The sequence below is a fragment of the Camelina sativa genome, chromosome 15 (genome assembly GCF_030686135.1).
Source record: "Camelina sativa cultivar CO46 ecotype springtype chromosome 15, ASM3068613v1".
NCBI classification, from domain to species: Eukaryota; Viridiplantae; Streptophyta; class Magnoliopsida; order Brassicales; family Brassicaceae; genus Camelina; species Camelina sativa.
This window is the reverse complement of record NC_141894.1, coordinates 3157231-3184913: the sequence shown is the minus strand read 5'-3', so window position 1 is coordinate 3184913 and position 27683 is coordinate 3157231. Positions and strand designations below refer to the sequence as shown.

At 37.1% G+C, this 27683-nt stretch overlaps 9 protein-coding genes and 1 long non-coding RNA gene across 13 annotated transcripts; 5 read left to right on the top strand and 5 right to left on the bottom strand.

Annotated features, from left to right (window-relative positions):
* Window positions 1-190: 190 nt before the first annotated feature.
* Window positions 191-3122, bottom strand: LOC104744959 (zinc finger protein CONSTANS-LIKE 9). 2 transcript variants are annotated; one of them, XM_010466099.3, is made up of 5 exons: window positions 2815-3122; window positions 1542-2105; window positions 1283-1453; window positions 909-1198; window positions 191-805 (listed from the first exon to the last, which is right to left on the bottom strand). In XM_010466099.3, the coding sequence occupies exons 2-5, from the start codon at window positions 2073-2075 to the stop codon at window positions 676-678; spliced, it is 1125 nt and encodes a 374-aa protein (XP_010464401.1). In that variant the 5' UTR covers window positions 2076-2105; window positions 2815-3122; the 3' UTR covers window positions 191-675. The 2 variants fall into 2 exon arrangements, with proteins under 2 accessions (XP_010464401.1, XP_087344112.1); XM_087487986.1 differs by having other exon boundaries at window positions 909-1453; window positions 2815-3073.
* Window positions 3123-5373: 2251 nt separating this feature from the next.
* Window positions 5374-7385, bottom strand: LOC104744958 (uncharacterized). Its single transcript, XM_010466098.3, has 4 exons — window positions 7078-7385; window positions 6894-6996; window positions 5857-6246; window positions 5374-5698 (listed from the first exon to the last, which is right to left on the bottom strand). Exons 1-4 carry the CDS (start codon window positions 7182-7184, stop codon window positions 5570-5572), a joined length of 729 nt encoding a protein of 242 aa, XP_010464400.1. The 5' UTR covers window positions 7185-7385; the 3' UTR covers window positions 5374-5569.
* Window positions 7386-7480: 95 nt separating this feature from the next.
* On the bottom strand, window positions 7481-10195 carry LOC104744956 (arogenate dehydratase/prephenate dehydratase 2, chloroplastic). Of its 2 annotated transcripts, none has more exons than XM_010466096.3 (12): window positions 9877-10195; window positions 9693-9763; window positions 9511-9603; window positions 9083-9283; window positions 8918-8998; window positions 8738-8833; window positions 8578-8655; window positions 8388-8477; window positions 8232-8284; window positions 8055-8136; window positions 7896-7977; window positions 7481-7816 (listed from the first exon to the last, which is right to left on the bottom strand). In XM_010466096.3, exons 1-11 carry the CDS (start codon window positions 10118-10120, stop codon window positions 7918-7920), a joined length of 1149 nt encoding a protein of 382 aa, XP_010464398.1. In that variant the 5' UTR covers window positions 10121-10195; the 3' UTR covers window positions 7481-7816; window positions 7896-7917. The 2 variants fall into 2 exon arrangements, with proteins under 2 accessions (XP_010464398.1, XP_010464399.1); XM_010466097.3 differs by having other exon boundaries at window positions 7481-7805; window positions 9877-10156.
* A 178-nt stretch (window positions 10196-10373) lies between these two features.
* Window positions 10374-12286, top strand: LOC104744955 (putative glycosyltransferase At3g07620). The gene is made up of 4 exons (XM_087487984.1): window positions 10374-10681; window positions 10759-10958; window positions 11028-11379; window positions 11494-12286. Exons 1-4 carry the CDS (start codon window positions 10514-10516, stop codon window positions 12151-12153), a joined length of 1380 nt encoding a protein of 459 aa, XP_087344110.1. The 5' UTR covers window positions 10374-10513; the 3' UTR covers window positions 12154-12286.
* Window positions 12287-12411: 125 nt separating this feature from the next.
* On the top strand, window positions 12412-13427 carry LOC147926229 (uncharacterized). Its single transcript, XR_015581990.1, has 2 exons — window positions 12412-12476; window positions 12596-13427. It is a non-coding gene; the product is annotated as an uncharacterized LOC147926229 (long non-coding RNA).
* A 589-nt stretch (window positions 13428-14016) lies between these two features.
* On the bottom strand, window positions 14017-19420 carry LOC109129035 (lysine-specific demethylase JMJ25-like). The gene is made up of 15 exons (XM_087487983.1): window positions 18754-19420; window positions 18532-18653; window positions 18287-18386; window positions 18054-18192; window positions 17795-17858; window positions 16939-17689; window positions 16171-16500; window positions 15569-15865; window positions 15384-15456; window positions 15218-15303; window positions 14985-15104; window positions 14829-14887; window positions 14625-14729; window positions 14460-14546; window positions 14017-14360 (listed from the first exon to the last, which is right to left on the bottom strand). Exons 1-15 carry the CDS (start codon window positions 19180-19182, stop codon window positions 14243-14245), a joined length of 2880 nt encoding a protein of 959 aa, XP_087344109.1. The 5' UTR covers window positions 19183-19420; the 3' UTR covers window positions 14017-14242.
* Window positions 19421-20419: 999 nt separating this feature from the next.
* Window positions 20420-21524, top strand: LOC104744951 (heavy metal-associated isoprenylated plant protein 16). Of its 2 annotated transcripts, XM_010466089.3 has the most exons (3): window positions 20420-20678; window positions 20778-20856; window positions 20932-21524. In XM_010466089.3, the coding sequence occupies exons 1-3, from the start codon at window positions 20673-20675 to the stop codon at window positions 21303-21305; spliced, it is 459 nt and encodes a 152-aa protein (XP_010464391.1). In that variant the 5' UTR covers window positions 20420-20672; the 3' UTR covers window positions 21306-21524. The 2 variants fall into 2 exon arrangements, with proteins under 2 accessions (XP_010464391.1, XP_010464393.1); XM_010466091.3 differs by lacking the exon at window positions 20420-20678 and having other exon boundaries at window positions 20772-20856.
* On the bottom strand, window positions 21444-22614 carry LOC104744952 (small nuclear ribonucleoprotein SmD1a). Its single transcript, XM_010466092.3, has 4 exons — window positions 22480-22614; window positions 22268-22344; window positions 21825-22016; window positions 21444-21718 (listed from the first exon to the last, which is right to left on the bottom strand). The coding sequence occupies exons 1-4, from the start codon at window positions 22491-22493 to the stop codon at window positions 21639-21641; spliced, it is 363 nt and encodes a 120-aa protein (XP_010464394.1). The 5' UTR covers window positions 22494-22614; the 3' UTR covers window positions 21444-21638.
* Window positions 22615-22843: 229 nt separating this feature from the next.
* On the top strand, window positions 22844-24904 carry LOC104744950 (uncharacterized). Its single transcript, XM_010466088.3, has 6 exons — window positions 22844-23062; window positions 23199-23227; window positions 23660-23800; window positions 24126-24176; window positions 24344-24396; window positions 24507-24904. Exons 1-6 carry the CDS (start codon window positions 23013-23015, stop codon window positions 24618-24620), a joined length of 438 nt encoding a protein of 145 aa, XP_010464390.1. The 5' UTR covers window positions 22844-23012; the 3' UTR covers window positions 24621-24904.
* Window positions 24905-24966: 62 nt separating this feature from the next.
* On the top strand, window positions 24967-27424 carry LOC104744949 (cytochrome b561 and DOMON domain-containing protein At3g07570). The gene is made up of 4 exons (XM_010466087.2): window positions 24967-25428; window positions 25510-25915; window positions 26671-26963; window positions 27059-27424. Exons 1-4 carry the CDS (start codon window positions 25168-25170, stop codon window positions 27287-27289), a joined length of 1191 nt encoding a protein of 396 aa, XP_010464389.1. The 5' UTR covers window positions 24967-25167; the 3' UTR covers window positions 27290-27424.
* Window positions 27425-27683: the final 259 nt, after the last annotated feature.

Genomic DNA, 27683 nt, shown 5'->3' with positions numbered 1-27683 from the left:
TGTATTGCCTATGTAAGGGTTACAAATTTGTGATGTAATAAGTCTTCATTAAAAATACAAATATATTAATGAGTTCAAATGTTACAACAAGTTTTGGCATTGGTTCATCGTTAGATCAAATTGTAGGTAGCCGAATCTCGTTATATTCGAATCCAGTCGGTTGGTACCACATAAATTTGTCTGATAGATCGATCCTGGATAACGTCTTTAATTTACAAGAATGCCGAGTACAAGACAGAGTACAAACATTTATGAGTATACAAACAAATAGACAGGCATATACAATCATATTGTTTAAATTACTCTAAATTTCCCTGCTTTAAACTACCAAGAGAAGAACAAAATTCATGGAACCCTGATCAGTGAGACGCCTGAAGAAGAAGAAGAAGTAGAAATCGGAGTTGAGGTAATTTGTTCGCAAGGAAAGTCAGAGAATGATCCCTCTGAACAAGAATGAAGCTTCTAAGGCCAAAAAAACCGATTGAATCCCAAGAATGAATGATTGCTTTGCTTACAAGAGTCAGTCTTGGATCTGTTCAAACTAAGAGTAGTCTTGTTTTGTTAACTAACCCACAACTTTTCCAAGTTGCTCACTTCAAACTGCCCATAAGTCAAAAACCTTTCTTATTCGGAATTTTTCGCCATCTGTATTTACCTTTCAAAGAGACTGACTCTTCAATAGCTTCTAGTTGGGGTGAGAGGGTCGTAATCATAAGCTTCACCAGCTTTGACAAATCTCCCCTTTACACGCCGTCTCACATCAGCTCTTGCTTTGCGAGAAGCATACCTCACTCTCTTATCAAACCTGTTTCAAGAACAAAAAAGAAGCCAGAGTCTCATTAGGAAAACCACCCTGCACTCACTCCTATTGATGCGCATGAATTGCATTTTGGCAGAATACTACTTACTTGCGAGCCTTCTTCTTTTCTTTGTAACGCATAACTGCATTATTACGGGTTACTGAATGTGAGCAAGCATTATTATCCTGTGATGTTGGAGGATACCATGGTGGCTCCCCTGAGAGCTGCATAGAAGACGATGCACCACATTCTTGGAAATCTCCAGCACTACTTTCTCCAGTGACTCCAGAGAAAGAGATATTCGAATGTGCTGGCTTCGATGCAAAGCAAATGATTGGCTCAGTTTTCGAACTCATGAACGAGTCATTGCTGTCAGCTGGCTGCACATGATTCCCTCCCTGCATCAAAAGAAGTATTAGAACCACACAGAGATGCATCCAAAGTTGATGATCATTGCTTGTAAAATCTAATAAGCAAGGTACCTCTGTAGCAGTTTGGTGCTTCTGGAAGAGACTATCGATTCCACCATGGCCAAATAACTCTTCCGAGGGATTAAAGGCAACACCAAAGAGCTCTTCATAGTTCTCAAGTGCCAAGTCAACTTCATCCATACCGAGGTTCCCATAGAAGTCATCTTCACACACTCCAACATCCTTTATAGACAAACAAGAAGTCGAGTTTAGTAACAAGAAAATATTTAAATTCAAAAGTAAATATAACATATTGGAGTGAAAAGGTTACCTTCTTAGCAAAAGATGAATTCCCTTGTGCAGGGGAACTGGTTTCAGGAACAGTAGAGGATTCAACCAAGACATCTTTCTTATTATCCTCGTTGCAATTTTTGTCGGTAGGAGCATTATTATTATCGTCTATATTCATCATACCCATTTCTTGTTCACAAATGGATTGTCCTGCTAAGTCTAAACAGAAAGACCAAATAGAGGCGAGCTCTGAGCTAGAAGGGCAACCAGAATAGCAACTAATGGTTTGCCTCTTATGCTGCTGCGGAGAAGAAGAAGCAGAAGACGAAGAATTGTTGTTGTTGTTGTGACCAGACCAATCACAGTTTTGACACAGGGAAACTCTTTCTTCGACACACCTGACGGTAGCAGGCTGAGCATTGCATCGCTCGCAGATAAGTGTCCGAGAATGGCGTTTAGACAATGCGTTAGCGGAATGAACACTACGGTCACAAGAGAGACACAAACAAGCAGCATCTGATCGACAGTAGACCATAGATCTTTGTTCACCACAGAAGTCACACATGTAACCCATCTCTTCCTTCACTCTTGACCAAATCAACTCCTGTTGTTAAAAACAAAAAAAAAAAGTCAGAAGTTACTCAAATTAGATTTAAAAATATAAAAGAAAGACTTGGGATATAGGAAAAAAAAAACAAGCGCTGATATTACAAGAATTTCTGAATAAAGGTTAGTGATTTCTATAAACAGGTGGAGCATTGATTAATAAAACCCCAAAGGAGAAAGGATAAGAAAAAAAAGGAAACGTGGAACCTAACTTGATGAGATTTTTACTAAAACAAAACAATACAGAGGGTTTTATTAATGAACAATCAAGAGACCAAAACCCACAAAAGGAAATTTAAGAAAGAAAAAAAACAAAGAGCCAAGTACAGATCAGTAAAATCTACAGACTACAGGCTTTTTGTTTTGTGTGTTTGACTTGATATAGTTCAAAAAAGGAACCAGATCGAGAAATTCTCAATTCCCGAGAAGAGATAAAAAAAAAAATCAAGCTTTTTCTGATTAAAATCCCAATCATCATATCATCATCTGAACAAGTTTGGGAAAGAAAAAAAGACACGAAAAGCCCTCAATCGAAGATCCAAATTCAACACAAGATTTTTTAAAAAGTAAAAAAAAATAAACCCTTGATCGATAAACAGTGAATAATCAAATACTAATTAACACTAATTGATTATATAACAGATGGCAATAAAACAACAAAGAACACTAAGAAGAAACAGATAGAAGAGAAACAAAAAAACACTCACGTAAAAAAGAAAGATCTTCTTGAGAAGAATTTGAATCCAGAAACTAATATCTTCTGCAGAAACTTCTTTAAAGAAAGAAGAACAAACAAAGAAACTAAAACCCTAGAACTTCTTTCTTCTCTTCTCTCTCTCTTTTTTTTTTTCTTTCTGTGTGAGTAATGAATGAGATGAAGAGAGGAAAAAAAAAAGAGGAATGGATAGACAATGGGTGGGTGTGTCCGCAAAGGGACATGTAGGCGCCTGCCTTGTGACATAATCTAATTTTCATCAAAAGTGCCTAATCCCTTTCTTTTCTTTTTTTTGTCTTTAAAATTCATTTTATTACAGAACACGAAAAAGTGCACAAGAAAAGGTTCGTGTAGGGTAATAGTGGGTCCCTGTCGTATTTATAATGAAAAGCAATAAACTTTTATAGGCCCCACACTTTAGTTAGTTTATTTATAATTTACTTAAAATCTCAAAAGGTAATGTTGAAAAAACAGACACGCGCTAAGGGAGTATAAGAACCAACGTACTCGCGACGTGGAAGTTACCAAGTGGTTTATATAGTCTAATACTCCCTCCGTTTCAAAATATAGGATATTTTAGTTAAAACACACATATTAAGAAAAAGTTATTTTTAAACAGCTTAACTAATCAGAAATAAAACTGCATAATATAAAATATAGATTTAATCTAAAAGTTGCATAGAAAATTGAAACATCCTATATTATAAAACAAAAATATTTCTCTAAACATCCTATATTATGAAACGGTTTTTGTTTGCCCATAATGGATTCTTGTCTCAGTCGTTCACCTTTTTTTTTTTTTTCTTTCTCGATGCCTTTTTAGTTTTACACGAATCACAAACACACACACACTCTCTCTCTCTCTAGTATTATTATTTAGCTTTGACCTCTACAACAAAAAAAACCAAAATATCTTCTTCTTTTTTTCGGTGGGGTATTCCAAAAATATCTTTTTGGGGTAGAAGAAAAGAAAGAAAAAAAATACTCCCTCCGTTTCAAAATATAAGATGTTTTGGAGAAGTTTGTTGTTTCATAATATAGGATGCTTTCAAATTTCAATGTAACTTTTAGATTAGTTTAGTATTTTATATTATGCAGTATTGTTTCTGATTGGTTGAACTTGTTAAAAGTAAAGACTTCTTAATCTGCGTGCTTTGCTTAAAACATCCTATATTTTGAAACGGAGGGAGTATCTTTTATACTGTATATGAATATGATGATGATGGGGAGAGTGAGAAAGCAAAAGGAAAAAAATATCTGCCAATTTTATTAGATACGTCTCTCTTCTCTATAAAACTCTCTTCAGACCAAACCACGAAGATATTTTTTAAGTTTTAACAAACAAAACAGTTGCTATTTGCTTACCCCCTATATGAATACGTATAAAATAATGGATCTTATGAATAAAAATCATAAAAGCCGCTTGAAAATTATGAAATCAATGATAGATCTCTTTTGTCCTTTTGTTCTCTTTCTTCTTTTCTTATTACTATTATTATTCACCGGCTTTACTTAAACCCCATTACTTTTTTTTTTCTGTTCAAATTCGATTAAAATGATTAATAGGAAACAAAACAATATATTGATTGTATCACTGATAATATATATATATATATATATATAATTCTAAAGGTTTTTGGAGTTTTGGATGACAACCCACCTACAATTTTTTAAGTGTCTGTGTTCTTTCACATGTTTTATTTACGATAACTTTTTAAAATATATATTTTACAAATAAGTTTTAGATTAATTAATCGATGACAACTTCAGTTAGAACCTACAAGTTAAACGACGTTAAAAACAAAATGTATTTTAAAAGTATTCTTTGTGAAAAAGTATTAAAAAGAGAGAAAGAGAGAGTACAATATTAACTTTTGTACTCATCGTATTGCTATTTTTTCTCTATATTATATTATATCATTCAGACTCGTATCCAATCAAATACGAAAGATGAGATTGAAAACTTATTAGATCATAGCACGAACCTTAATAGGATAAATTATTGACAAATCTCCCCTGGAAAACAAGTATATAATCAAGCAACGATAATGAAAGCAAAAAAAGTTAAGGAAAAAAGGGGACGATAAGACGCACTAAATAAGAAAAAAAAATACAAAAACAACAAAAGCTTTTAAACATATGATGCTGAGAGATATGTGAGTCGGATAAGATTCTGGGACGATCCGAAACTTTGGTACAAAACATCGTATTCCTCACGAATATAATACCACCGGCTTTGAGAGAGAGCTGACGACACCTCACTTATTTTTTTCTCTTAAGATAACATTAACTATCTATAAATCTTTATTTATACTTCCATGAGTGCCTTTTATGGACTTCACACCCATCTCTCTTTCTTTTTATTATTATGCCTCTTCCACCCAATCATAACTCAAATCATTAATATTATTAATATATCCGACTCTCCTAGGACAACCATTAGCTGTGTGAGTGACATAACAAACACTACAGGATCCTCCCATGAGTTGACCAAATATAATGTACCTTTATAATTCAAGATCCTAATTGCTTTTCTTCGAGAGTTTTAAGATTTGTTTGAAACAGCTGGTTTCTTTTCATAAATATCTTAGAAAAAAGCAATAGTGAGTGACATGGACTTCATTAAGCTGAGAATAAGAGTATTATTTAAACAAACGAGGTCCAATAGGGAAATTTAGTGCAGGCCCAAGCAAAGACTGTAGCCAGTGTGTTAGGCCATGAAAAAGACCTGACCGGACCTGATAAGATTAACCGTAAAGAGCACGCCATGGACTTTCCTCTTCTTTAGATGTCTTTGATGCGCTCCACTTGATTCTGTCTCTTGAGAAAGACAGTCCTGTCCAACTTGCCACAAGCTCCCCTGTTTCATGAATCACCTGTGATGACAATTACACAACCCACAATTCAGTTAAAATCTATGTTCTCTTAGAATTGACAATAGATTTTTAATTTCATGTGAATGCTCTAGTGACCTTGCCGAGTATGAGTGGATTTATAAAACTCCACATAAAAATGAGTAGAAACTGAGACATACCTGAAGCTCTTCATCTAGAGCTTTGCGATATAGGCTACTACTTCTCTGTCCTATGAGAATAGAGGTAGGCAAGCGTTTGACACGAGCTAGATGAAGCAAGCATGACAAAGGTTCATAATGGATCTGCATCAGTGGTGGTGGTTTCTCGATGCGAGAAGCAAATAACCTACTGGTATCTGTTTCTGTACCAACTTGAACGTAATGAAGACTAGCTTTGCTGTTATTTGCTTCGAGGGATCTGTTATTAAACTTAAGCTTAGATGCCGCCACAAGAAAAGGAGCCACAATTGTGGGTAGAGTTGATGCTTCCCTCGAAATTAAGTCGAGCAGTTCATTCATAGCACACACTAATAGAGGAGGCTCATAGCTTCGAAGAAGAAAGATCGAGACCTTAAACAATGTAAGAAGTAATCAGAAAGTTAAGCAATGCAACCATGTTATTATCGCATTCAACATAGAAACAAGAAAACATGAAATTAAGTCTTGCAACACAACCATGATACTGATGAACAAATGATACACAAGGGGATAAATCATGATCACAAAAAGGGCAAAGGCCTAAATCTAATCAAGCTTAGAAGCTAGTCCGATAAGTTACGGTTCCACTTAGCTACTACGGGAAAATGAGACTGTTAATGCTTTCACTCGCCTTATATATATATAACCTCCTCTACTAAGCATTCTCACCTAAGCAGAAGAGACTTATTAGTTTCTATCTCATAAGGCTCTAGCTTTAGTTTTAGTGTTGTAATACAATCGAAGAAGCAATCAACTAGTGAAGCGAGAATTGAACCATCATATTACATATATCCCAGTAATAGTTTCATGTCCCAAAGAATCAACACATTAAGGCCAGGGCACCACTACTCTTCAGCTAAACTAGTGTAGCACGAAATAAAATTTCAGTTCTAAGGACAAACAAAACAGGTTCCGTATAATAGAGCAGCTCCATGTAATGTCTACTAGAAGAAATCAGAACTCAAATTTAACTATGAAACACTGATCTCTACGAGAAAGCCGCTAAATTCCTACTGAACCTGATAAACTCCATTTTGGTCGACGAAGTGAACGATACTGCCGCCGGTTCCGACATCATCTCGGACGCCATACTTATCCAAAGGAAGCTGGATCTGTTCTTCTCTGCGCATGAGATTACAAATGTTAAAGTAGAGAGTATTGAGATTGAAAAGACAAAATCGAGGTCAAGGAAGAATCGATTACAGTTTGCGAAGAGGGGAACTAGGGCTAGGGTTTAGAGCATCAGCAATGGTTGCTGCGAATCCATCGGAATCTTCCCATAGGAATACAATCTTCTCCGCTACTTTCATTGCCCAAAGCTTGAGAACAACAACTGACTGAGCGAAACTCGTTTTAATCCTTCAGCTTCAGCTTATTGCGCAAGAAGAAGAAGCAACTCTCTCTCTACTCTTTCCTTCCAGAAACCTCATTTCTTTTTATTTGTCATATAGTCCCTCTTTTTCTCATTGGTTTCAATCTGAACCAAAATAAAATCCGAATTTTAGATTTATGAAGTTTTCAACCTACAAAAGTTTAATAAATCACTTTGATAATTCGAATATCTTAAATCAACACTACCATTAGTTTTTTTTTTATATCAATCAAATTTTGAAACAAAGTCATCGATTCTTCTACCATTACAAAAACAGAAACTTAACAGTTGTATGTATGCAAATAACTCTCACCAGAATTTCTAACAAAAGAACACATACAGCCATACACTAGGTAGGTAAAGTTCTTTGTTATTGTTTTTTAATATCCGACTATTTCTTGCTTCTACAAAAAACAAAGGTGCACCCGGTGACTCTTCCGACCTCACAACTTGTTAAAAAAGCGGAATGTCCTGTAAGGTGCACTGGTGCCTCCTCTGGACCTAACCGCACTGCTAAAGCTCTTCTTCCACCAAAATATTGATATCATCAAGCGGATCTCTGTCACAAAACTTTTCAATGATTTAAACCTTCTTCTGCATTGATGATGTTTCACTACCACTATGCAATCCAAAACAATGGACTACTTACCAAGAAGCTGTCGGGGACATGTTTAGAGCATTGTAGTGTCCACTGGGTAGCTTCCCAGTACCCGCAAGAAGGTAGCAAACTCCTGCCCATTAAAGACACCAGAGTCTTAGTCACATGTACATGTACATGTTTTTAGATCTATTAACCCAAGGCTTTTACCTCGAGATGTCTAAGTGCGTTCTGAGCAACTTCATCAGCCATAGATGCTTCAAAGTCCACATAGAAAAGATAGTCAAAGTATCTGTCAAGCGAAAAAAATAGAGTGGCACTTTCATGACTACTAAGAAACTGTGGGTTATGGTACAGACTTTAAGAGTGGATTGTGAGAGAAATTACTTTAGCCCTCCAGATGCTCGCAGAGGGTGTTTCCTTAACGGGCGGCTTTCAATCTGATCAAAACCACAAGATAATTGTTTGTTAGGGATTGGAAACCAGACTAGCTTCTAAACAAGGCTGCACATTAGAAGGAAGATTTTGAGTCTACTAACTAACCTTTGTGAGGTTGATTTGCCTAAGGGCAAACACAGCAAGTGCTTTGAAAAGTACTCCAGGCCCTTCCTCTAACGAGAAAACTATACTTGTCTAAAACAAGATCATAAGTAACTCATCCATCAGTGATATATACATTGTCAAACAGCAGAGAGTTACGACTGAATTTGGAAAGTAACAATGGATTTCTCACCTTGAAGAGTCTGTTAGTTCCAGGGATAATGGGTTCCCTTGCGAGCATTAGAAATCTTGTAACATTATCACAGTCATCCTACATTGATTGCACTTCGCTATCAGATAATCCACAAGTGCAAAGATATAAATGAAAAAGGCATCCAAAAAATCTATACTACCTGGATATCTTCAGCAACTATGTTCAAACCATATATCTTTGCAGCTTCTGCGCTGGCAACTGCTGCTGCATCATTTAATTTCTCGAACGCAATTTGCTGCAAATCAAATTCACTAACTTATTTAGTTGCCATTGTAAACTGTGAGTGTGAGTATAAACATACTTGGAACATCAAACTTACCTTTGCAGCACCAGCAGTGTCATCTACTGCTTCTCTGACCAACCCCAATTTGGTTAACGTGTTTTCACATTGGGCGAGAGCCTGAGCCAAAGACAACGGTTAAAGCTTTGGATAATATCAAGAGAAAAAAAAAGTTCAATTATGCACCGGCATGTAGGAGGGTACCTGTGGATGGCTAAGCACTCTTCTCAACTCTTCAATATTTACACCATGGTTAGCCAACAAACAGTGACGGACAGCTAACTTGACTTCGCCAACAATATGCAAATTGTGTCGCAGCAGAAGATCATAGTTTCTATGGATACTTCCACCTAAAGAGTTCTCAATAGGTAAAACAGCTCGGTCGACAAGCCACCGCTCAACTGCCTAAAACAAGAACAAAGATTGGCAACTGGTTCAGTCTAATGGCAACACAAAACTTAAGACAGATGTATGGCAATGAAACTTTTACATACAAATTCCACAAACGAAAGTAGATGACTTTTTCCCTAGACTCACATTAAGAAATAAGAACCAAAGAACAAAAAAAAAAAAAAAAGATTCCCAATCTCAGTCTTGAACAGTGAAAAAGTAGCAAAAGAACAGAATCAAACCTCAAAAGCAGTGTCAAACTCTTCGCATGGAACAGCTTCACAGTTAGGATAAGCCTTTTCAGCTGCTGACTCGCTGTATGCACCTCTTACTCCCTAATTGTAACAACATCATTAGCCAATAAAACCCCCAAAAACATATAAAAAATTAATCAGAAACAATACATTTTCCGTGAACAATTAACCTGATACGCAACACGAACGCGGGAGCCATTGGAGGAGACAGATTCTGCTAGCTGGTTCGATGACAACGGTTCTATTATTAAAAACAAAACAAACCAATCATCACTACTACAAATGAAGATATCTATCTGCAGAAGCTTGATTGATCTTAGCTCAAACATGTAACTAAAGGAATCGAATCCATACTAGGAAGCAGAGGAGAGTCTTCGAGAATCTTCTTGACTTCCATAGCTCTCACGGACTTGTCCCTACCATTTGCATCGTCTTCCCGGAGTGACGCCAAGACGGTTACGAAACGGTAACGTTTTGAAGATCCGCATCCGTATCGGACAAAGGTGTTAAGTTTACGGTTCGATGGTGACAGATTGCTAGAGATTCCGCCGCGAAGCTGAGTCGCCGGCGTCGTCAATCGAACAGCGTGCACTGCCATTGATGTTGTTTTTGACGGCTGTTTTTATTTCTGATGTGAAAGCAACAATAATATATGGAAGGTGGAGGTGACATTAATGGGCCAATTAGAAGGCCCATAATATTTATCTAAGGCCCTTACTAAAAAAGTTGAGGCAGACCAACGAAACACAACATACAGTACTACTGTTTTTGATGAAGAATATTATGGTAGACCATTAAACAAGGAGTCTAGTTTTGACACTATAATGTGAAGTGGTTATATTGTGAATTGTGTGGTGTAGAGAGTCTCTTTATTTGGCTCATTTGAAATCTCCCTAGTTTCAGCACCATCACTCTTTCTCTAATGTCTCGACTCTCAAGATTAAACACATTTACACAATAATGGAATAGGAATTAGAAAGGGGAAAAAGGTATGAGAGATTACATCCCAAAATACTTGAATGCCTTTCTATTGGCGTTTGCTACTTTCGCTGTAGTCTTTGCGATTTTCATAGCAAAAGGTTCAAATTCATCTTCTCATCTTTATTTTTCAACTTCTTCTTCACTATGGACCTCTTCCTTCTCCCCTGCACTCATCACGGTATCCATCTTTCTTCCTGTTGGTCCATTTAGGCTATGTCTGTTTCAAATCAAGAATTCTTGTTTTGTATTTTCAAGGAAAAAAGGAAGAGAAACGGATCAAATCCAGGTCATGGATCTTGGAAAAGAGACGGGAAGGTCGAAGCAGAATTAGCAACCGCGAGGGCGTTGATCAGAGAAGCTCAATTAAACTCTCATGCTACTTCATCATCTCCCCTTGGAGACGAAGACTATATCCCTCATGGGGATATTTACCGGAACCCTTACGCCTTTCACCGGTAACAATATACGTATGTGTTTACTTGACATGGAAGTTACCCTTTATTGATTCAGTTTACGTGTGACAGAAGTTATCTTCTTATGGAGAAGATATTCAAGATCTACGTATACGAAGAAGGAGATCCACCGATATTTCACTATGGTATTTGTAAAGACATATACTCAATGGAAGGACTGTTCCTAAACTTTATGGAAAACGATGTCCTTAAGTACCGCACCCGAGATCCTGACAAGGCTCATGTCTACTTCTTACCTTTTAGTGTTGTCATGATCCTTCACCATCTTTTTGACCCGGTTGTTCGAGATAAGGCCGTCTTGGAACGTGTCATCGCTGACTATGTCCAGATAATTTCCAAGAAATATCCGTATTGGAACACAAGCGATGGGTTTGATCACTTCATGTTGTCTTGCCATGACTGGGTACGATGTTTCTGTATGTTTTAACCAATCGCCGGTTCTTCAAATTTCGGTCTAGTTTATAATTCTGCTTAGGTCATCTAATAACTCAAGCACGGACTGACCACGTTGTTACAGGGTCACAGGGCAACATGGTACGTAAAGAAGCTATTTTTCAATTCCATAAGAGTACTATGCAACGCCAACATATCAGAATATTTCAATCCAGAGAAAGACGCTCCGTTTCCTGAAATCAATTTAATGACCGGGGAAATCAACAACTTAACCGGCGGTTTAGATCCAATCTCTCGTACAACACTGGCTTTCTTCGCTGGAAAATCACACGGCAAAATCCGTCCGGTTCTTCTAAACCATTGGAAAGAAAAGGACAAAGACATTCTGGTTTACGAAAATCTACCGGACGGTTTAGATTACACAGAGATGATGAGGAAAAGCCGGTTTTGTATTTGCCCGAGCGGTCACGAAGTAGCTAGCCCGAGAATACCAGAGGCTATATACAGCGGATGTGTACCGGTTCTTATCTCGGAAAACTATGTATTACCGTTTAGTGATGTTTTGAATTGGGAGAAGTTTTCGGTTTCGGTATCGGTTAAAGAAATACCGGAACTAAAAAGGATATTGATGGATATACCGGAGGATCGGTATATGAGACTATACGAAGGAGTGAAGAAAGTGAAGAGGCATATATTGGTTAATGATCCTCCAAAGAGATATGATGTGTTCAACATGATTATACATTCCATTTGGTTAAGAAGATTAAATGTTAAACTGTTATGACACGTACATTATGCCAAAACTAGATATAACTACGGACAACGAATCTTCTTACTACTGAACTTTATAAAATAACGTATTGTTTAATATAAATATGTAACTTTAAAAAAAAAAAAAAATAGAACCTATTCTTTTATGGATGTCTTCAATCAGTTGGTAAATCATATCTACAAAATACAAATATATATATTGACGACAAAAAAAAAAAAGGAAAAGTCCAAATAATATAAATATATCCATATCAAAACAGAAGCAAAATTTACTCCACACAAAGAAAAGAAAAAAAAAAAAACGTTGGCTGGCTTCCTTCTCTCCTTCTGCTGAAGGTTCTTCTCCTATGCTTTTATTTATGTTATTAGTATTTGTTGAATAATCTTCTTTTTTTTTGTTGTTGGTAAAGGGTTATAATTGTTGGATAATATTATTCTTTTGAGTTATCTTTCAGGAAATATTGCACAAATGTGTCACACATGTAGACGTAGACCAGCCGCGATCCACTGTTTTACGGAGGCGACTAACTTGTGCATTTCTTGTGACTGCATGCGACATCGTGGACCTGATGCAGGACACATACGTTACCAACTTTGCGAAAAATGCTGGGTTAATCCAGGTTTACTCCTCTGCTTTGACCACAAAATCGTTCTTTGCCAATCATGTTATTCACTCCATTACAACTGCGTTCCCGATGGCCATCGCTATGAAATCGTCAATCTTGTTCCTCTACATCTCAATAACCCCGATCATGAGCATCAGCATCATGCGCATCAGCATCATGAGCGTGAGCATATGCTACCTCATGTGGTTCTTCTCCAGAGAAGAGAAGGGATGTTTGAGATGAGCTGCAACGGGCATAACAATTGCGAGAGATGGATGTTTGCAATGAAATGTGAATCATGCGTAGCTTCAAACGCTGTCGTTTACTGTCCTCAGCATGATCACATTTTATGCGATAATTGTGACCGAGTAATTCACTTTACCAATCACCAGGGCAGGGCAGTGACGCCGCATATGAGGTTTGTGCTTTGCGTGAGCTGCAAGAGACTCTCTCGCAATTTTCTCATCGAAGACTCTTGTTTCAGCTTATCACCGACTCATCCTCCGGCGTGGTCTTCCACAGGGCCCGGTCAATAGAAATGTTTCTTAAGCTTTAATTTTGTTTTACGTCCTTTTTGTTTTAAAGATTTTCATTGGATTCTAGTTCTACGTGAGTTATTGCTTTCGGTTTCGTAACATAATTCTTTTTTTTTTTTTAATAAAAGGCAATCTTTTGGAAGGAAGTTATGATCTTCTAGATTCTATCTAGAATTAGTATTAAAAACACTTTCAATTAATAGAATACCGAAACAATCGGGCCGGTATAATTCATGGTTTTCGTTTAGGAATATAATTATTTATTTCTTTTTGTTGATAAACAATTGCTTATTTGGTTGAATAGAAACGTTGACGAAGTTAATAACAAAATCCATCTTTTCCGGCGATGGAATACTACAAACTTTTTTTAAAAAGGTAAAAAAGAAATATATCATCGTCTATGATTTGAACTCACTATAAAACTATCTAGAAAGAATATTAACAATAATACCAAAATTTCCAATTCACATTTTTTTAATAATTAAAAAGTATATATCTATCGCTATTATGTATATTAGTAGAGATCCTCATTTAATTATTCTTACTGATTCGAAACTATCTCTATTATGTAGATTAGTAGATCCTCATTTAAGAGATATGATGTGTTAAACATGATTATACATTCTATTTGGTTAAGAAGATTAAATGTTAAATTGTTATGACACATTGATGATCCCTATGTGAGTCCAGGAATCTTCTTTCTCCACTCATAGCAGACAAGTTGAGTCAAACAAATTTTGTTTGATCAAGATGCGGTTTGTATTTAAACTTAAATCAGTTTAACTCTTTTTCCTATTAGTTTACTCCAGCTTACATCTCGAGGAGTGAAGTTAACTACTTCTCAGACTTGAGTACTTCACAGAGTAAGATGATTGAGGCGAGATTTACAAATTATGCCAAAAAAATATATATATACGGACAACAAAACAGATGAGTTTTGAGATGCAACTAACAATTACTCCTACTCTTCTCCTTTTGTAATTAGCCAATGTCTACGTGTTTCTTGACTTCCCAGATTTTTTCTCCGCACGTATGTCTTCACTATCTTTGGTTTTCTCTTCTCTTCGGTTTCCAGAGACCTGAAACAATACAAAAGAAAAGAAACACAGCTTAGACGACAAGAAACTCGGATTACTTATGCTTTTTACAGGTAGTAAGTAGACGAGTAAAAAGCTCACTTCTGTTGAGTTGGTGGAAAGTCTTCGAGAGACTTATCGATTGGATTGACTATCATCTTTGATTTCTCCTCTTCGGCTTCAGAAGACCTGAGCCAAGACAAAAATACATTCAGTTTACTGATGTCTTTTTAAGGCATTGAGAAGAGAAGTAAAAAAAAAACTCACTTTTCACTTGGAGGTAAGTCTTTGAGAGCCTTCACAACTGCTTTGCCTTTACCCTTTGACTTGTTCCTTCTCTTAAAATTGTTCTTCTCTTTGGGTTCTGGAGACCTGAACACCATCACAAAACAGAAATCAAGCTTTAAACAAAAGGAAACTCATTTTACTGATGATTGCGATAGGTAGTGAGAAGAGAAGTAAAGAACGCACTTCTCTCCACTTAAGTTTCGGAGAGACTTATCAACTGCATGGATTATCATCTTCTTAACCTGTTCAACCAAACAACAGGAAAAAAACAGAAGAATAACATTTAGAGAAGAGTCAGAATTTGCTTAAAACAACCAGATATTGAGACGACAGGAATACCGCCAACTTGTCCTCTTTTGCATAATGATTAGGTGGAAGTAGACGATACTGTTTTGTCAAGCGTAAACACTCGCCGATATTTTCAGGTGAGACAAAGTCAAGCGCTACCTTTGTGCAGGACTGCAAGACACAAGAGAGCTACTATGATCAATTGATGAACCTTACTTATGCTGCGAAACTAAAAAGCACAGTTGCTCAAATCCACTGTATGTATCCTAAAGCCAAAAAATTACCTTCAAATTTCTAACTTGATGAGGGCAACCTACAGGTATTAAAACAGCATCTCCAAGCTTCTGATTAAAGGTCCATGGTTCAATGCCTACAAAACACAGCTCATTGAATATGACCAAAAACCGCCAAGATAAATTGGTTGGTTATAACTTATAAATGACAGCATACCATATTCTTCTTTCAGCTTCATTATATGATACCGCGTTAAGTAGAAATTCTGGTCATGTATTGGATGAACAACCTAAAAGAGAAGGTAAAAGGAAAATGTAGGATAAGTTGTAGAGAGACTGGACGCAAATAAGCACCACATATCTTTAAAAATGTAACCTTTTATGAAAAGAGAGTATGTGTACCTGAGACACAGGGCAGCAGTAGAGATGTCTGAACTCCTTGTGATGTTTCTCAATGTAACTTTCTAATTTAGGACTATCTTCTCTACGGAAAATGTCCCAGAGAGCTCCATCATCAGATTCAACATTTTCGGCTTCTTGTTTAGAGTTAACAAGAATCTCCATCATTTCCTCCTTGTTAGCTACAGAGCTATACAGCTCCTTGAAATCTTGTTTAGCATGCTTCTTTTTCAGTTCTTCAATTCTAGATTGTCTTTCCTTAGGGATGGGTACTTCCGATATGTGCGTCAAAACATTCACCTGAAATAACAAACACACGAATTAAAATATTGAAAAGAATTAGATAACAGAGAGACAGAGAAATTACTATAGAAAAATTTCAACGATAATGTCAATTGACCTTATTACAATAAGTAGCAATAGCCAGGGGTGTTCAATCATGATTTCAGTTCAGGTTGATGCCAGTCTTTTATTTCAACAACGGGCAACAAATTTGTTTTGAGGTCATTATGGGTATGACAAGGAAAAGCATCAGAAGAATGGACATATTTGTAACAAAGAAACAAATCTGAAAACGAGAGAAGACAAATCACATGGGTACTTACCGCATCAGACATGTCGCAATGAAGCTTAGTAACAGAATCTCCACGGCCAGATTCTTGCGCGAATCCATAAGCAACGTAAGTCTTTGGTCCCAAGTCAGGCTTCAAGCAATTTTTGGGAAGTTTGACAGCAAGATTCAAAGGTCCATTTACCGGGTGTGTGTAATGCTTCAAAGGCAAACTGCATAAGAACTCCTCAGCATGACGTGGCAAGTTTTCTTTAAAGGTCTTAGTTGGAGGCCAATCTTTCAGTTTCAGAACTAGTGGCCAATCCATGCGATCATAACGACCGTCCGTATAACCAGTAAAGAATTCATGCAGATCAATTGATCCCTGCATTTATCAGAAGTCACTAAATAAACAAGGGCATAGTAAGAACTTATAAATCTTGAGAGAACCAAATGAGCCATGTTGTTGCCTAGTAAGCCTAATATGTATTTGACATGCAAGTTTTCGATGCATCTTCAAGAAAAGGTAATACGCTGATTCAAAATCACGAGCATATATATTCACTGTTAATGAGAAAATCATAGAACAGTCGGTAAAAGAAACTGAAATGTCAACCCAAAAGGGAAAAACATGAACGTCAAAATGTATATAACCTAGATAAGAAAAAAATCATTGCTATGGAAGCACCAGAGTCATAGATTAAGCAATCACAGAAAAATAATGGAAATAAGGACTCAAAATGAAGCTGCAAAGTGCTTAGGTCATAGAAACCTCTATAAAAAAAGGACATGGACCACACAAATTACTTAGGAAAAAACTGACCTCACAGAAGTCCATACAATCAACAGCATCAACTTCAGTAAGTTCTCCATGCTTAATGTGGCTTCTCTGGCGGCAAGCACGCCACATTACCATTGGTTCCCAGCTTAATCCAGCTGTTGCTTCAAGCACATTTCTCACAACCACAGGCTCGCCTTTTACCCAATGGTGCTGAAAATGATTCAAATTTTCTTGTTGAACATCTCTAACACTTGGATAATATAGATAATTGTCTTCTGAACCTTCTCGACAAGCAGCCTTTAGCAATTTACCGTTGTCCATGTCAATATGACCATTAGATTTAAAACAAGGGCATCGCTCCAAAACTATTTCAGGTAAATCCAAAAGCTCGCTGGCATCAGCAAGTTTTTCTACTTTCATTAACAAGTCAGATACCCAACCATCAGGAAGTAGGCGTTTCAACTTTAAACCCTCAGCACCACAGTGACAAGTAATGATTCCAGCTTCATTTGCTTTCCACAAAGATGGGTAATTCATATGGTCTTTGCAAACCGGCTTATCATCCGGTTTATCATCCGGCTTATCATCTGGGTTATCCTTCGGCTTATCAATAACTTCGCCTTCTTCTCCATGTTCATACTCTAAACCTCGGTTAATATAATTCCAGGACACATCGTCCTGACATGCCTGAGCCTTTCCATTGCGGATCTCAAGGCAACATGTAAGGCAGATATCACAAGGACAGGCCGAGCAACTCCTATGGAGATCAAAGATCGAAGTCTTGCAGATATCACTGTAATCCCAAGGAGTTCAAACAACAACGAATCAAGTTAACAACAGCAACATGAGATACGAACTTGTCAAAATTTATTGAAACAAAAATGTTAGGGTAAGATACCAGTATAGTCTCTCATCAGGGAAAGATTCAGCGTCTAGGGGCCTCACCTCTCCAAACTCCAGTCCTGTGAAATTAAACAATATTAAGATATATTCTTAATCCTTGAGCTAATCAGCTTCCAGCTTCTAACTTAGAAAAATGAATGCGGATATATCCAACAATATATTGATTATACATACTTAAAACATGATAAGAATGTGAAGGGAGTACAAAAACAATCATTACTTTCAAGTAGAATCACAATAAGCATGGAAAGTACCTGATATCTTTGCCTCAATTTCCTTCTCAGCAATTTGTTCATCAACTATTTCCTTCATATGTGGTAGAAGCCACCGCAAAATATATTTAGAGCATTGAATTTTTGCGTCCTTGCTGACCTCGAGATTCGGATTTATGGCCTACATGGCATTCAAGTAATCATCATGCTAAGGAGCTCAGATAAATTTAAAAAGTAAAAAAATAATAATCAAGCAAGATACGAGAAAAATTTACTTGTATCTTATTATCTAGACGCAAACATTGTCTGCAACAGCAGATACCACAACAGAATGGGCATTTACTGGCAACATCTTCTTGTGGTATGTTGGGGTACCTGCAAGTAGTGATTAAGACAATGTGTTTCAGAATCAAACCATCCCAAAGAAACTATAAAAGATCTTATCTGCATATAACGAAACCAGTAACAAGAAACCAAAATAAATAGCTAAAAATGTTTATGGTAACAGAAGAGCACATACCAAGTTTTCAAGCAGGGGAGGCAAAAACGCTTCGAGTTGCAGTTCTGACACCGCACAACGTACCCTTTATCATTCCTGTGACATTGATGACACCTATTGGACTTTGCACCTTCAGCATTATCCTAAATACATATATACAAAGTAGTGGGATTAGGTCGTGTATTTAATTAAACCAACGATTGATGAGAAAAAAAGAGACCCTTTTACAGAGAAATCACTAACCGTGTTGTCTTTGTTAGCTCCGTTCTTCAACCTCTTGTTCGGCTTAGCTGGAACATCACCATCGATTTCATCCTTATTAGTCCTTTTCCGAGTCCTCCTTGCCCCAATGGTAACCTGGTTTCCAGAATCCTCACATTCCCCAGCAATTGAGTCCTTTTCTGAGTCATTCGTCTTAGCAGAGGCTCTCTGCTTCTTCTCCTTCGCCAAATCAGCGCCTCCGTTCTCATCTTCAACCCTAACACCTTCATCGTCTACCTTCTTCGGAGCCCTAATTCCCCCTTTTTTGACCTTTCGCTTCTTAGGTCCTTGGTCTTCGTCTTCGTCAGTGACAGGGTCAACGTAATTCTTCATCTTCGTAGAAACTCTCCGAATCCTACGGCCGCGACCGTTCGCTTCTTCAAAAATAGCAACTTCCTCCGCAGAATCCATATCCAAATTTCAAAATACACTCACACACACACACACACTCCTGGGCACAACTCTTGGATCCCTCCCCCAACTTAAAACCCTAGACTCACGGGACTTTTTTTGTTTTGGAAACTGAAGGGTTCCGATAAAAGTAAAGTTTTGGTTTAATTAATGGTTCAAACAAACACGATTTCGCGACATCTTTGGGTTTTTATTTCCCGCTCATATTTTGTTTCCAATTTTTTTTTTTTTTACATTCAATTGAATTATTAATAGATCACAAAATTAATTTCTTCTCTTGTTCTAATATTTTTTGGTTACTTACTTCAATAACTGGCAGAGTCACAGTTTAGAAAAAATATAGCTAAGGACATGACTTCTAATATTTCCATTTCTTTCAGTTAGCATGGACATGACTTCTTGAATACTTTTAGACTTTTTTAGACAAAAAAAAAAAGATTATGCAGTTATTACTGTTGCTTTGTGTATATGTGGTGCTCCAAATTAGGCAATATGAGAGTTTGGAGAAATTTCTTTTACGGCCAGTAGTACACTCTGGTTTTTTTTTACATTTTGGATAATACGTAAATGTTACTTAACGCAGCTTTCACCGTTTTTATCTCCATGAGCTTTGATATCTATGTTTGATCAAATTGCTGATATCATTGCAAAAACCCTTTTAAGAAATAAAAGTCAAATTAGCATAGAGTCATAGACAAACACATTAGTATAAATTAAGAAGCTAATTGTGTTTCATTATATTAGAAAATCAAAAAAGATGATTGCGAACAATACATATTGCAAGTCAAGCATCTAATATTTGTTAATACAGATGGATGACAGATTAGTAGTCAAATTAATCTGTTTTTTCGATTGAGTAGGAAGTTAGAGGGAAACATGTACTTGAGAGAAGACGAAGACTTGAATCCCCGTCTGTTCTTATTCATTTTTGCTACGCACAACTGGATGATATATAAAATAGACTTATTAACTATCATAATTGAAATATTGACTCATAAAATTATAAGTCTTTAGCCTTCTTACATGTATAAAACTAACAGACTATGGTATATATTAAACAAATATTCAATTGTACTGTGTATCATCATTATTTAACCAATTTATTTTGACCCAGTCAAGTAACTATTTAATCTACTATTTTTGACTCAATCAAATAACGATTTTATAGTTCTTTTTTTATATTATAGAATTGGCAATAAGCTTGTACGAGTCGGCAACTAGAACCAATAAAACACGCAAGGAACAAAGATATGAAACTGACAACGAAATTCAAACCAGCCGATTCCGTTGGTGTAAGACAACGACTCATGTAGCAAGTGATTAATATATAAGAATCAATCGATCCTTATTTGTATTTCCTCAAATTTGTGATCTTAAGAAGAAGACACAGAAATTTCTAAGGAAAATTCTATCAAACATTCAAAGCGAATTATCACGCAGACCATCTCTCTCTACTCATCCTTTAAACCCGGCCGTGAAGAAGACAAAACATGAAGGTATGTATTTGTGTACTCAAAAAACAAGTGTAATAACTTGGATATTCTTGTGAAAGAGACTTCTCTAGAGATGTTAAGATGTTTTCTTACTGTATGCAGCAAAAGATCCTGCTACGAGTTGCAATGACTGATGACAAAACCAGAGCGAAAGCACTGAAAACTGCGGTTCAGTTTAAAGGTAACAAAGATACAAACCCTATCCTGATGATTGTAATTCTAGTTGAATCTAAAGATCTTGTCCATTGGTTTTTAGGCGTGAACGCTGTAGAAATAAAGGGAGATCACAGGAACCAAATTGAGGTGACCGGTGTTGAAGTCGATATGATCGCTCTAATCAACACACTGAGGAAAAAAGTAGCATTTGCGGAGCTTGTTAGCGTAGCGAAAGTTGAACCACCAAAAGATGATGAAAAAAAACCAGATGGTGACAAAAAGCCGGATGAACCTAAACCCGATGATGAGGCGAAAACAGATAAGAATAATGAAGAGAAAAAACCCGAGCCATGCTGTCAACAATGTTGTGGATATGGTGTGCCATCTTCCTATCCCTACCCCTACCTGTGTGATCCTTACCATCAGATCGGGGAACCCGTATACAATCATGATCCCAATTGCAGGATCATGTGACATAGGTTTCAAGTGGAAGACTAACGGAGGAGATTATAGCAGTTTTTCTATATTAAGATTGTCAGCATGTTAATGCATTTTGATAGTCAGATTTGGCACATGAATAAAAAAAGCCTAGAGCTCTCAAAACCACACAAATTCTCTACTTGTACATGCTCTTATAACATGTAAAGCTAAATCTTGTTATCCATGGAATCGCATTACAGAGTAACTTCCTTACAAGCAGCAATCATCTTAATCAAATCTTCCCTTTGCAAGAGTTGCTAGATACATAAACTCGGTACATTCTCCTAACTCACATACCTTAAAACGTTTTCAAGTGCATTGCTACATCTAACGACCTCTGCCACCACCACCGCTACTGCCACGACCACGGCCACGACCTCGTCCACGACCGCGTCCAACAGGTTTCCCTACAGATGAAAGAAAGGGAGAAAAGATAAATGGATTGATAAAAAGTAGTCTTATAGCTTATGAAGACAAATGCTCAGTAACATCGAAAATGAATGGAGCATTTACCAGCAACAGGCTTCTTAGGCTTAACTCTAGGAGTGTCTTCCACTAGTAAAGTCTCCAGGTTCAAGCTATCAGGAAGAATGTAGTATCGGATATTGTTACCTCTCAAGCTGAGATGATCAAGTGTTACTGGGTTTTTCCCCTTCAAACTCATCTTCACTGTTTTCAAGTGAGTATTCATGCTCACATCAACACCTGCCCCAATCATCACACTTAACATCTCAATAAAATATACACTTTTGGAGAGTGAATCCTAATTCGACTGTTTTCTCAACCTACTGTGGTCACAAGGATGCGAGTAGAGCCAATGGAACAAATTCAAAATAAGGGAACAGATCGCGACTTGTATCAGTAACAGCAACTAAGACCTAGAAACGAAGAAATCGAGAGAGAAGAAAGGTGAGAAGAACTACAACAAAAGAAACTGGATGCTAAACAGAACATACCTGTGATGGTTCCATGGACCACAGTCCCGTTCTTCAGCTCGATCGACACAGTCTCATTGTTTAACTTCATCAAAAACCTACTCGATCCAGTCACACCAAAAACACAAATCAGCTCAGTCTCAAGAACAGTAACGGATTCAATACCCGAAACTAACTACGATAATGAACAATACGAAATTATCAGTGTAGAAGAACAGAGATCGAAACAGTACCTGACGAGCTTCATCTTTGGATGCGAAGAAGAAGAACAAACAACAAAGAAAACCCTCAAAACCCTTCTTTACGCAGTGAGAGAGACCTCGAAACGGAGCAGGTTCAGATCCGATTTCGGTTCTGGACCCATCATCAAATTATCGGGCCGAGCACAAATGTATTAAGGCCCATAATAAAGTCCAAGTGTCGACCAGTTGTGATGACGTTTTTAACCAGAAATATAAAATACAGTTTGGTTCAGCTAACCGGATAATTGATTATAGAGGACCAAATTTCAATTTCAGGAGAAACATTAAGATACGGTACGTAATTTTGGAAAGGGGCGTAAATTAATAAAAGCGCGCGAGCGCTTGATAAACACGCGATAAAGTAGACGCGCGTGAAGATTAAATGACTTAAAGAGGAGACGGAGACGACGCTTTTCAACGTTCTCTCTCTCACTCTGCGTTAAAAGACTTGACAGATCTCTTCCACCGGTAGAGAGAGAGAGAGAGACTTCTCTGAGAAAAACTGCGCAAACCCTAACTCATCAATGGCAGATTCGAGCTCCAGTACGAAACGATACACTCCCCCAAATCAAAGGTAACTTCTCTTCTTCTTCTTCTTCTTCTTCATCTCCTTCCTCTCGCTTTGCTGATTTCGAGTGATCTTTTTACTCTGCTGATTTCGTTACTTCGTCTCTGATCTTTTCTTTTGCTGTTTCTTCTCCGTCTCGCAGGAAGCCTTCTGGGAATCGCCGCAAGGGAGGTACGTTATCTCTCTCTCTCTCTCTCTCTCTCTCTCTCTCTCTCGCTCTCTCTTTCTTCTTCGCCTTCTCTCTTGATTCTTACTAGAGAAACGAATCAGATGTGTTCTTCGTTACTAGCGGATCTAGTTCTGTGGAGGTTATAGCTTAGAATCTTTGATTGTCGAGGAAGAGAAGTAATTGATTGCAACCGAATCTGTAAACATTGTGATTGGGGATAGTTGGGTAACCTGAAGAATCGTTAGGGTAGAGCCTGGAATTTAGATCTCGCTCTCTCTTTATTAGCAAATCCTCTGGTTGATCTATCTCTCAGTGTGTGTTCTTGATTCATTTTAATGCCTGTTTTCTTGAAAAAAAAGCATCATCGTTCAAGCTATATATCAGGTTTTGCTCGTTATGATATTGTTCTTGGCTAAAGAAAGAGTGAAATGCAGATCGAACAAGTGGCCAACAGAACAAGGATGGTGAGCGAAATCAGCCTCTTGCTACTGTTCCTCAGATAGAAGTCAAACCCCCGAAGATAATACCACTAAAGGACTGCTCTACGAGTGAAGCTTCTCAGCTTTTGAGCCAACGTATGAATCTGAACTATCTCTTTAAACATTTCAGTGGTTTTATTGTTTGCTCTGTGTCACTGTCTGGTCCTTCTTGTATCAACTGTTGCTATGCTAATTGCTAAACATCTGATGAGTCAATGCTAGTTCATTGGTCATGCTTCTTTCTTGTATCAACTGTTGCTATGCTAATTGCTTAACATCTGATGAGTCAGTGCTAGTTTATTGGTCATGCTCCTTTTAGAAATCTTTGAACTTAATAAATATGGTGTGTTAATTTCACTGCTTATGCACTCAGTTTATGTGCTTGTCTTAATTAATTGCTCTTGATTTGTTCAATGAACAGGATGGGCAGCTGCAATGCATGAATACAATGACCCGACTGTGGATCTATCTGGTGAGATTAAGGGCTTCCAAGTTTTTCTTTATCCTTTTTGTCTGTTACACTTGTTCTGCTTGAGTTGGCTCCAAAAGCAATCAAATATACCTATAGTTCCCACCTTGATCTCTGCATTCCAGCTAATCGAGTATAACTGATTGTCAAGTTTACCTGTTATTTCACAGAGCGACCAATCATGTACTATGAAGGAAGTGTTTGGGGTAAACTACCTCACCAGGTAGAACTGACTTGAAACTCTATCATATGCTTTTTAGTTCTATTAAGATGCTCGTTCGGATTAATGATGAGACCCATGTCTCTTGTTTTGTGGGATGAAACAATTTACAGATCCTGGCTGCAGCAAACAACACATTGCCTCCTCGAAAGATGTCGCCAACGGATTACATGACTGAAGTGCGCCGAGGATTGCTGATGCCAAAATCGTCAAGTTCCAACAATTGAATGGTCCTTCTTCTGCTGATGGATCCCATATAGACTAGTGAAAATGGTGTTGGGTGTTAGTTGAGATGGCACAAGCGGTGATGTGTCAATGACTTTGGTTTTGTGTGTGTGTAGGATAACGAATACTTGCTTTTGTCTCGATCGGTCGTTTTCTCTGGTCCCTGAAAGTGTAAAAAAAAACCAAACCAGAGAGATTTGACTAACAATCACGTTTACAATCTCACATTGCTCCTTCCTTTCATGGTTTCATTCATGTTATTGAAAGATTCGAAACGTCCTTTTAATTTGACGGATTCAGTATATAGAATTATAGACCGTCTAACTAAAAAGAAAACTACAGTTGTTAAAAGTTTATTTGAATTCAAGTATCAAATTTGTTTACACCAAGATGTATATATATATATATATATGCTTAATAATAGTAAAAGAAAACGAATTGTAACGAGACAAATAATTTTATAATTAGTTGAATGGCACAACTGCTTCAACACACACTATCTCATAAAACAAGATATATATACAACTCATTGTCGTCGTCATCATCATCATGATCCCTTCATTACTTTCCTCTCTCTCTCTCTCTTTCATCTTTGAGATCCAGAGACATAGAACAAAAAAAAAGATGAAGCTTAATTCTGTTTCCATCATCATCTTGAGCTTATTGTTAATTGCTCTCTCTACCACCATAGTTAATGCTCAACAAGCTAGAGAATCATGCAATTCAACTCTACCTCTCAACGACCTCACCTTCAACGCCACCCTCCTTCAATGCGTTGAAGCTTGGACTCTCCAAAACTACATCCTCCGAGTAAGTCAATCTTTTTTTCTTTCTAATTTCAGACTTTTAAAAAACTTTCCAATTCTGAAAAAAGAAAAAATCTTGCTGCAGTATGCTAGAACGGTAGAGAACACATGGAGCTTCATCTTATCAGCTCCGGATTCAAGCGCCTTCATCGGGATCGGTTTCTCAACCAACGGTCAGATGATCGGAAGCAGCGCCATCGTCGGTTGGATACCTTCCGACGGAGGTGCCGGAACAGTGAAACAGTACTTGCTCGGAGGGAAATCACCAGGCGAGGTGAACCCCGACCAAGGAGATCTAACGATCGTCGACAAGTCGTTAAAGATCGAGTCAGTGTCATCACGTATATACATGAGTTTTCAATTGACGGCGGAGCTGCCGCGTCAGAGTCTACTTTACGCTATGGGACCTGCCGGATTCTTCCCAACTTCGCCTGACTATAGGTTGAGAGAGCATCGGTTCGTGACCACCACGACCATCAATTATGTTACAGGTCAGCTTGTTTTAATTTTTATCTCATTTGACTAATTATTTTAAAAGTCAATCTTGAATTGATCCATTTTTGACTGGATTAATCACCGTTAATTAATAAAATAAATAAAAACACATGCTGACAAGTTGGAACTGGTTCAACAAGATCGTAGTAGTATTATTTGTTGGGAGTCATACCTGACTTTTTGTATTATTATACGCGGTTTTTTCCCAACTACTACCATCTCTCTTGATAATTTCCAAATACTACAGTATGAATTAACAACACAATAGTGACTAATTTTCCAATTTATTAGTATATAATTGTATTCATTCCGCCAACATTAAACGACGATAATTTTTTATTGATACCATTTTGGACCTATATTATGCGCTGAGCTTCTAGATGTTGTAGCTTGGAGTAGTAATTAAGTTTTGGTTGTTGATTTTTGCATTGCAATTCAACGATTTATGTCGGGTAATAAAGACAAAAGAGAATGATGATGTTACAAGTTTTGTTTTTCTTATTATCGTCTCATCATTTCCTATTTTGGTATTGATGATAGTGAGATGCAGTAAAAAAACACGTTATCATCAATACGACTGTAGAAGTTTAGTGTTTGGGATGTTTTAAGATCATCAAGGAGGGTATAAAACTAAAATAAAGAACAACAACTATATTATTGTGGAGCGACAATTGAGTTTGTGTTCTGAATGTACTTCTTATGTCATAGACTGATTAATATATGTTTTGTTTTTCCATTGATGAATTAATAGGTTCGCAAAGTGTGGTTAAAGGTTCGCCACACTCTAAGCTAAGGAAGACACATGGGCTAATGAACATGTTCGGATGGGGAATAATAGTTATCATTGGCGCCATAGTGGCTCGACACATGAAGCAATGGGACCCCACTTGGTTCTATGCCCATATCGCTCTCCAAACCACTGGTTTTCTCCTCGGTTTAACTGGTGTCATTTGCGGTTTGGTTCTTGAAAACCGTCTCAAGGCCAATAATGTTTCCACGCACAAAGGACTTGGGATAACCATACTCGTCATGGGCATTCTCCAGGTTCCTCTTCTTTTTAGCAGCACTCTAGAATTTAAGTATATACTACAAAGAACACTGGAATAATGAATATTCGGTTTTGTTTATTGATATTACAGATGTTGGCATTGCTAGCTCGACCAGATAAGCAATCCAAGTACAGAAAATACTGGAACTGGTATCATCATAACATTGGAAGAATTATGATAATACTGGCTATCTCTAACATCTTCTATGGTATTCATTTGGCTAAAGCTGGTTCTGCTTGGAATGGCGGTTACGGTTTTGCCGTCGCTGTTTTGGCTTTGACGGCTATTGGTTTAGAAGTTAGAAAGTTTAAGAACAAGTAATTTTTTTTTTCTTTAAATAAAAAATTTCTCTCTTTTATCTTCTTTGCTACCATATTTATCTTGGATAGGACAGTGTGATGTATTGAACATGTTATTGACTAATCATTTGAATGAATCTTTTCTTTTTTTTTGGAAGTTCTATATGTTGATACAAGAATCAATTTGTGGTTATACTGAGATCTTTATTTTTCACTGTATAAAAAATTATAATCTGCTTCAAGATTTAACCAACTACAGTAAAACCTCTATAAATTAATACTCTTTAAATTAATAAACACTATAAATTAATAAATTTTGTTAGTCCCAAGTCGGGACAGTGTAAAAAATAACAAAATTCGATAAATATAATAAGATAATATTTTTTTGAAATCCCCATGTAAAATATGGTCCCAAT

Bases quoted from the DNA above. Each gene is read 5' to 3' on its own strand.
- LOC109129035 (XM_087487983.1), bottom strand. From the start codon at position 19,182: ATGGATTCTGCGGAGGAAGTTGCTATTTTTGAAGAAGCGAACGGTCGC. The intron at 18,654-18,753 runs GTTAGTGATTTC...ATATGTATTTAG, and splicing joins GAGCTAACAAAGACAACACG to GATAATGCTGAAGGTGCAAA. The intron at 16,501-16,938 runs GTCAGTTTTTTC...TGATAAATGCAG, and splicing joins ATTGTATGGACTTCTGTGAG to GGATCAATTGATCTGCATGA.
- LOC104744950 (XM_010466088.3), top strand. From the start codon at position 23,013: ATGGCAGATTCGAGCTCCAGTACGAAACGATACACTCCCCCAAATCAA. The intron at 23,801-24,125 runs GTATGAATCTGA...TTCAATGAACAG, and splicing joins TTCTCAGCTTTTGAGCCAAC to GATGGGCAGCTGCAATGCAT. The intron at 24,177-24,343 runs GTGAGATTAAGG...GTTATTTCACAG, and splicing joins CCCGACTGTGGATCTATCTG to AGCGACCAATCATGTACTAT.
- LOC104744949 (XM_010466087.2), top strand. From the start codon at position 25,168: ATGATCCCTTCATTACTTTCCTCTCTCTCTCTCTCTTTCATCTTTGAG. The intron at 25,429-25,509 runs GTAAGTCAATCT...ATCTTGCTGCAG, and splicing joins TCCAAAACTACATCCTCCGA to TATGCTAGAACGGTAGAGAA. The intron at 26,964-27,058 runs GTTCCTCTTCTT...TTGATATTACAG, and splicing joins TCGTCATGGGCATTCTCCAG to ATGTTGGCATTGCTAGCTCG.
- LOC104744959 (XM_087487986.1), bottom strand. From the start codon at position 2,075: ATGGGTTACATGTGTGACTTCTGTGGTGAACAAAGATCTATGGTCTAC. The intron at 1,454-1,541 runs GTAACCTTTTCA...TTGTCTATAAAG, and splicing joins ATTCATCTTTTGCTAAGAAG to GATGTTGGAGTGTGTGAAGA. The intron at 806-908 runs GTAAGTAGTATT...TTCTTGAAACAG, and splicing joins GAAAAGAAGAAGGCTCGCAA to GTTTGATAAGAGAGTGAGGT.
- LOC104744952 (XM_010466092.3), bottom strand. The intron at 22,017-22,267 runs GTATGTTCTGTT...TGATTGGGGCAG, and splicing joins GGTCCATGGAACCATCACAG to GTGTTGATGTGAGCATGAAT. The intron at 21,719-21,824 runs GTAAATGCTCCA...TTTCATCTGTAG, and splicing joins GCCTAAGAAGCCTGTTGCTG to GGAAACCTGTTGGACGCGGT.
- LOC104744955 (XM_087487984.1), top strand. From the start codon at position 10,514: ATGAGAGATTACATCCCAAAATACTTGAATGCCTTTCTATTGGCGTTT. The intron at 10,959-11,027 runs GTAACAATATAC...TACGTGTGACAG, and splicing joins AACCCTTACGCCTTTCACCG to AAGTTATCTTCTTATGGAGA. The intron at 11,380-11,493 runs GTACGATGTTTC...ACGTTGTTACAG, and splicing joins TGTTGTCTTGCCATGACTGG to GGTCACAGGGCAACATGGTA.
- LOC104744956 (XM_010466096.3), bottom strand. From the start codon at position 10,120: ATGGCAGTGCACGCTGTTCGATTGACGACGCCGGCGACTCAGCTTCGC. The intron at 9,604-9,692 runs GTTAATTGTTCA...TGTTACAATTAG, and splicing joins GCGTTCGTGTTGCGTATCAG to GGAGTAAGAGGTGCATACAG. The intron at 8,137-8,231 runs GTAATTTCTCTC...TTCGCTTGACAG, and splicing joins CGAGCATCTGGAGGGCTAAA to ATACTTTGACTATCTTTTCT.
- LOC104744951 (XM_010466089.3), top strand. The intron at 20,857-20,931 runs GTAACAAAGATA...ATTGGTTTTTAG, and splicing joins AACTGCGGTTCAGTTTAAAG to GCGTGAACGCTGTAGAAATA.
- LOC104744958 (XM_010466098.3), bottom strand. From the start codon at position 7,184: ATGAAAGTAGCGGAGAAGATTGTATTCCTATGGGAAGATTCCGATGGA. The intron at 6,997-7,077 runs GTAATCGATTCT...TCTCATGCGCAG, and splicing joins AGTTCCCCTCTTCGCAAACT to AGAAGAACAGATCCAGCTTC. The intron at 6,247-6,893 runs GTTCAGTAGGAA...ACATTGTTTAAG, and splicing joins ACCAAAATGGAGTTTATCAG to GTCTCGATCTTTCTTCTTCG.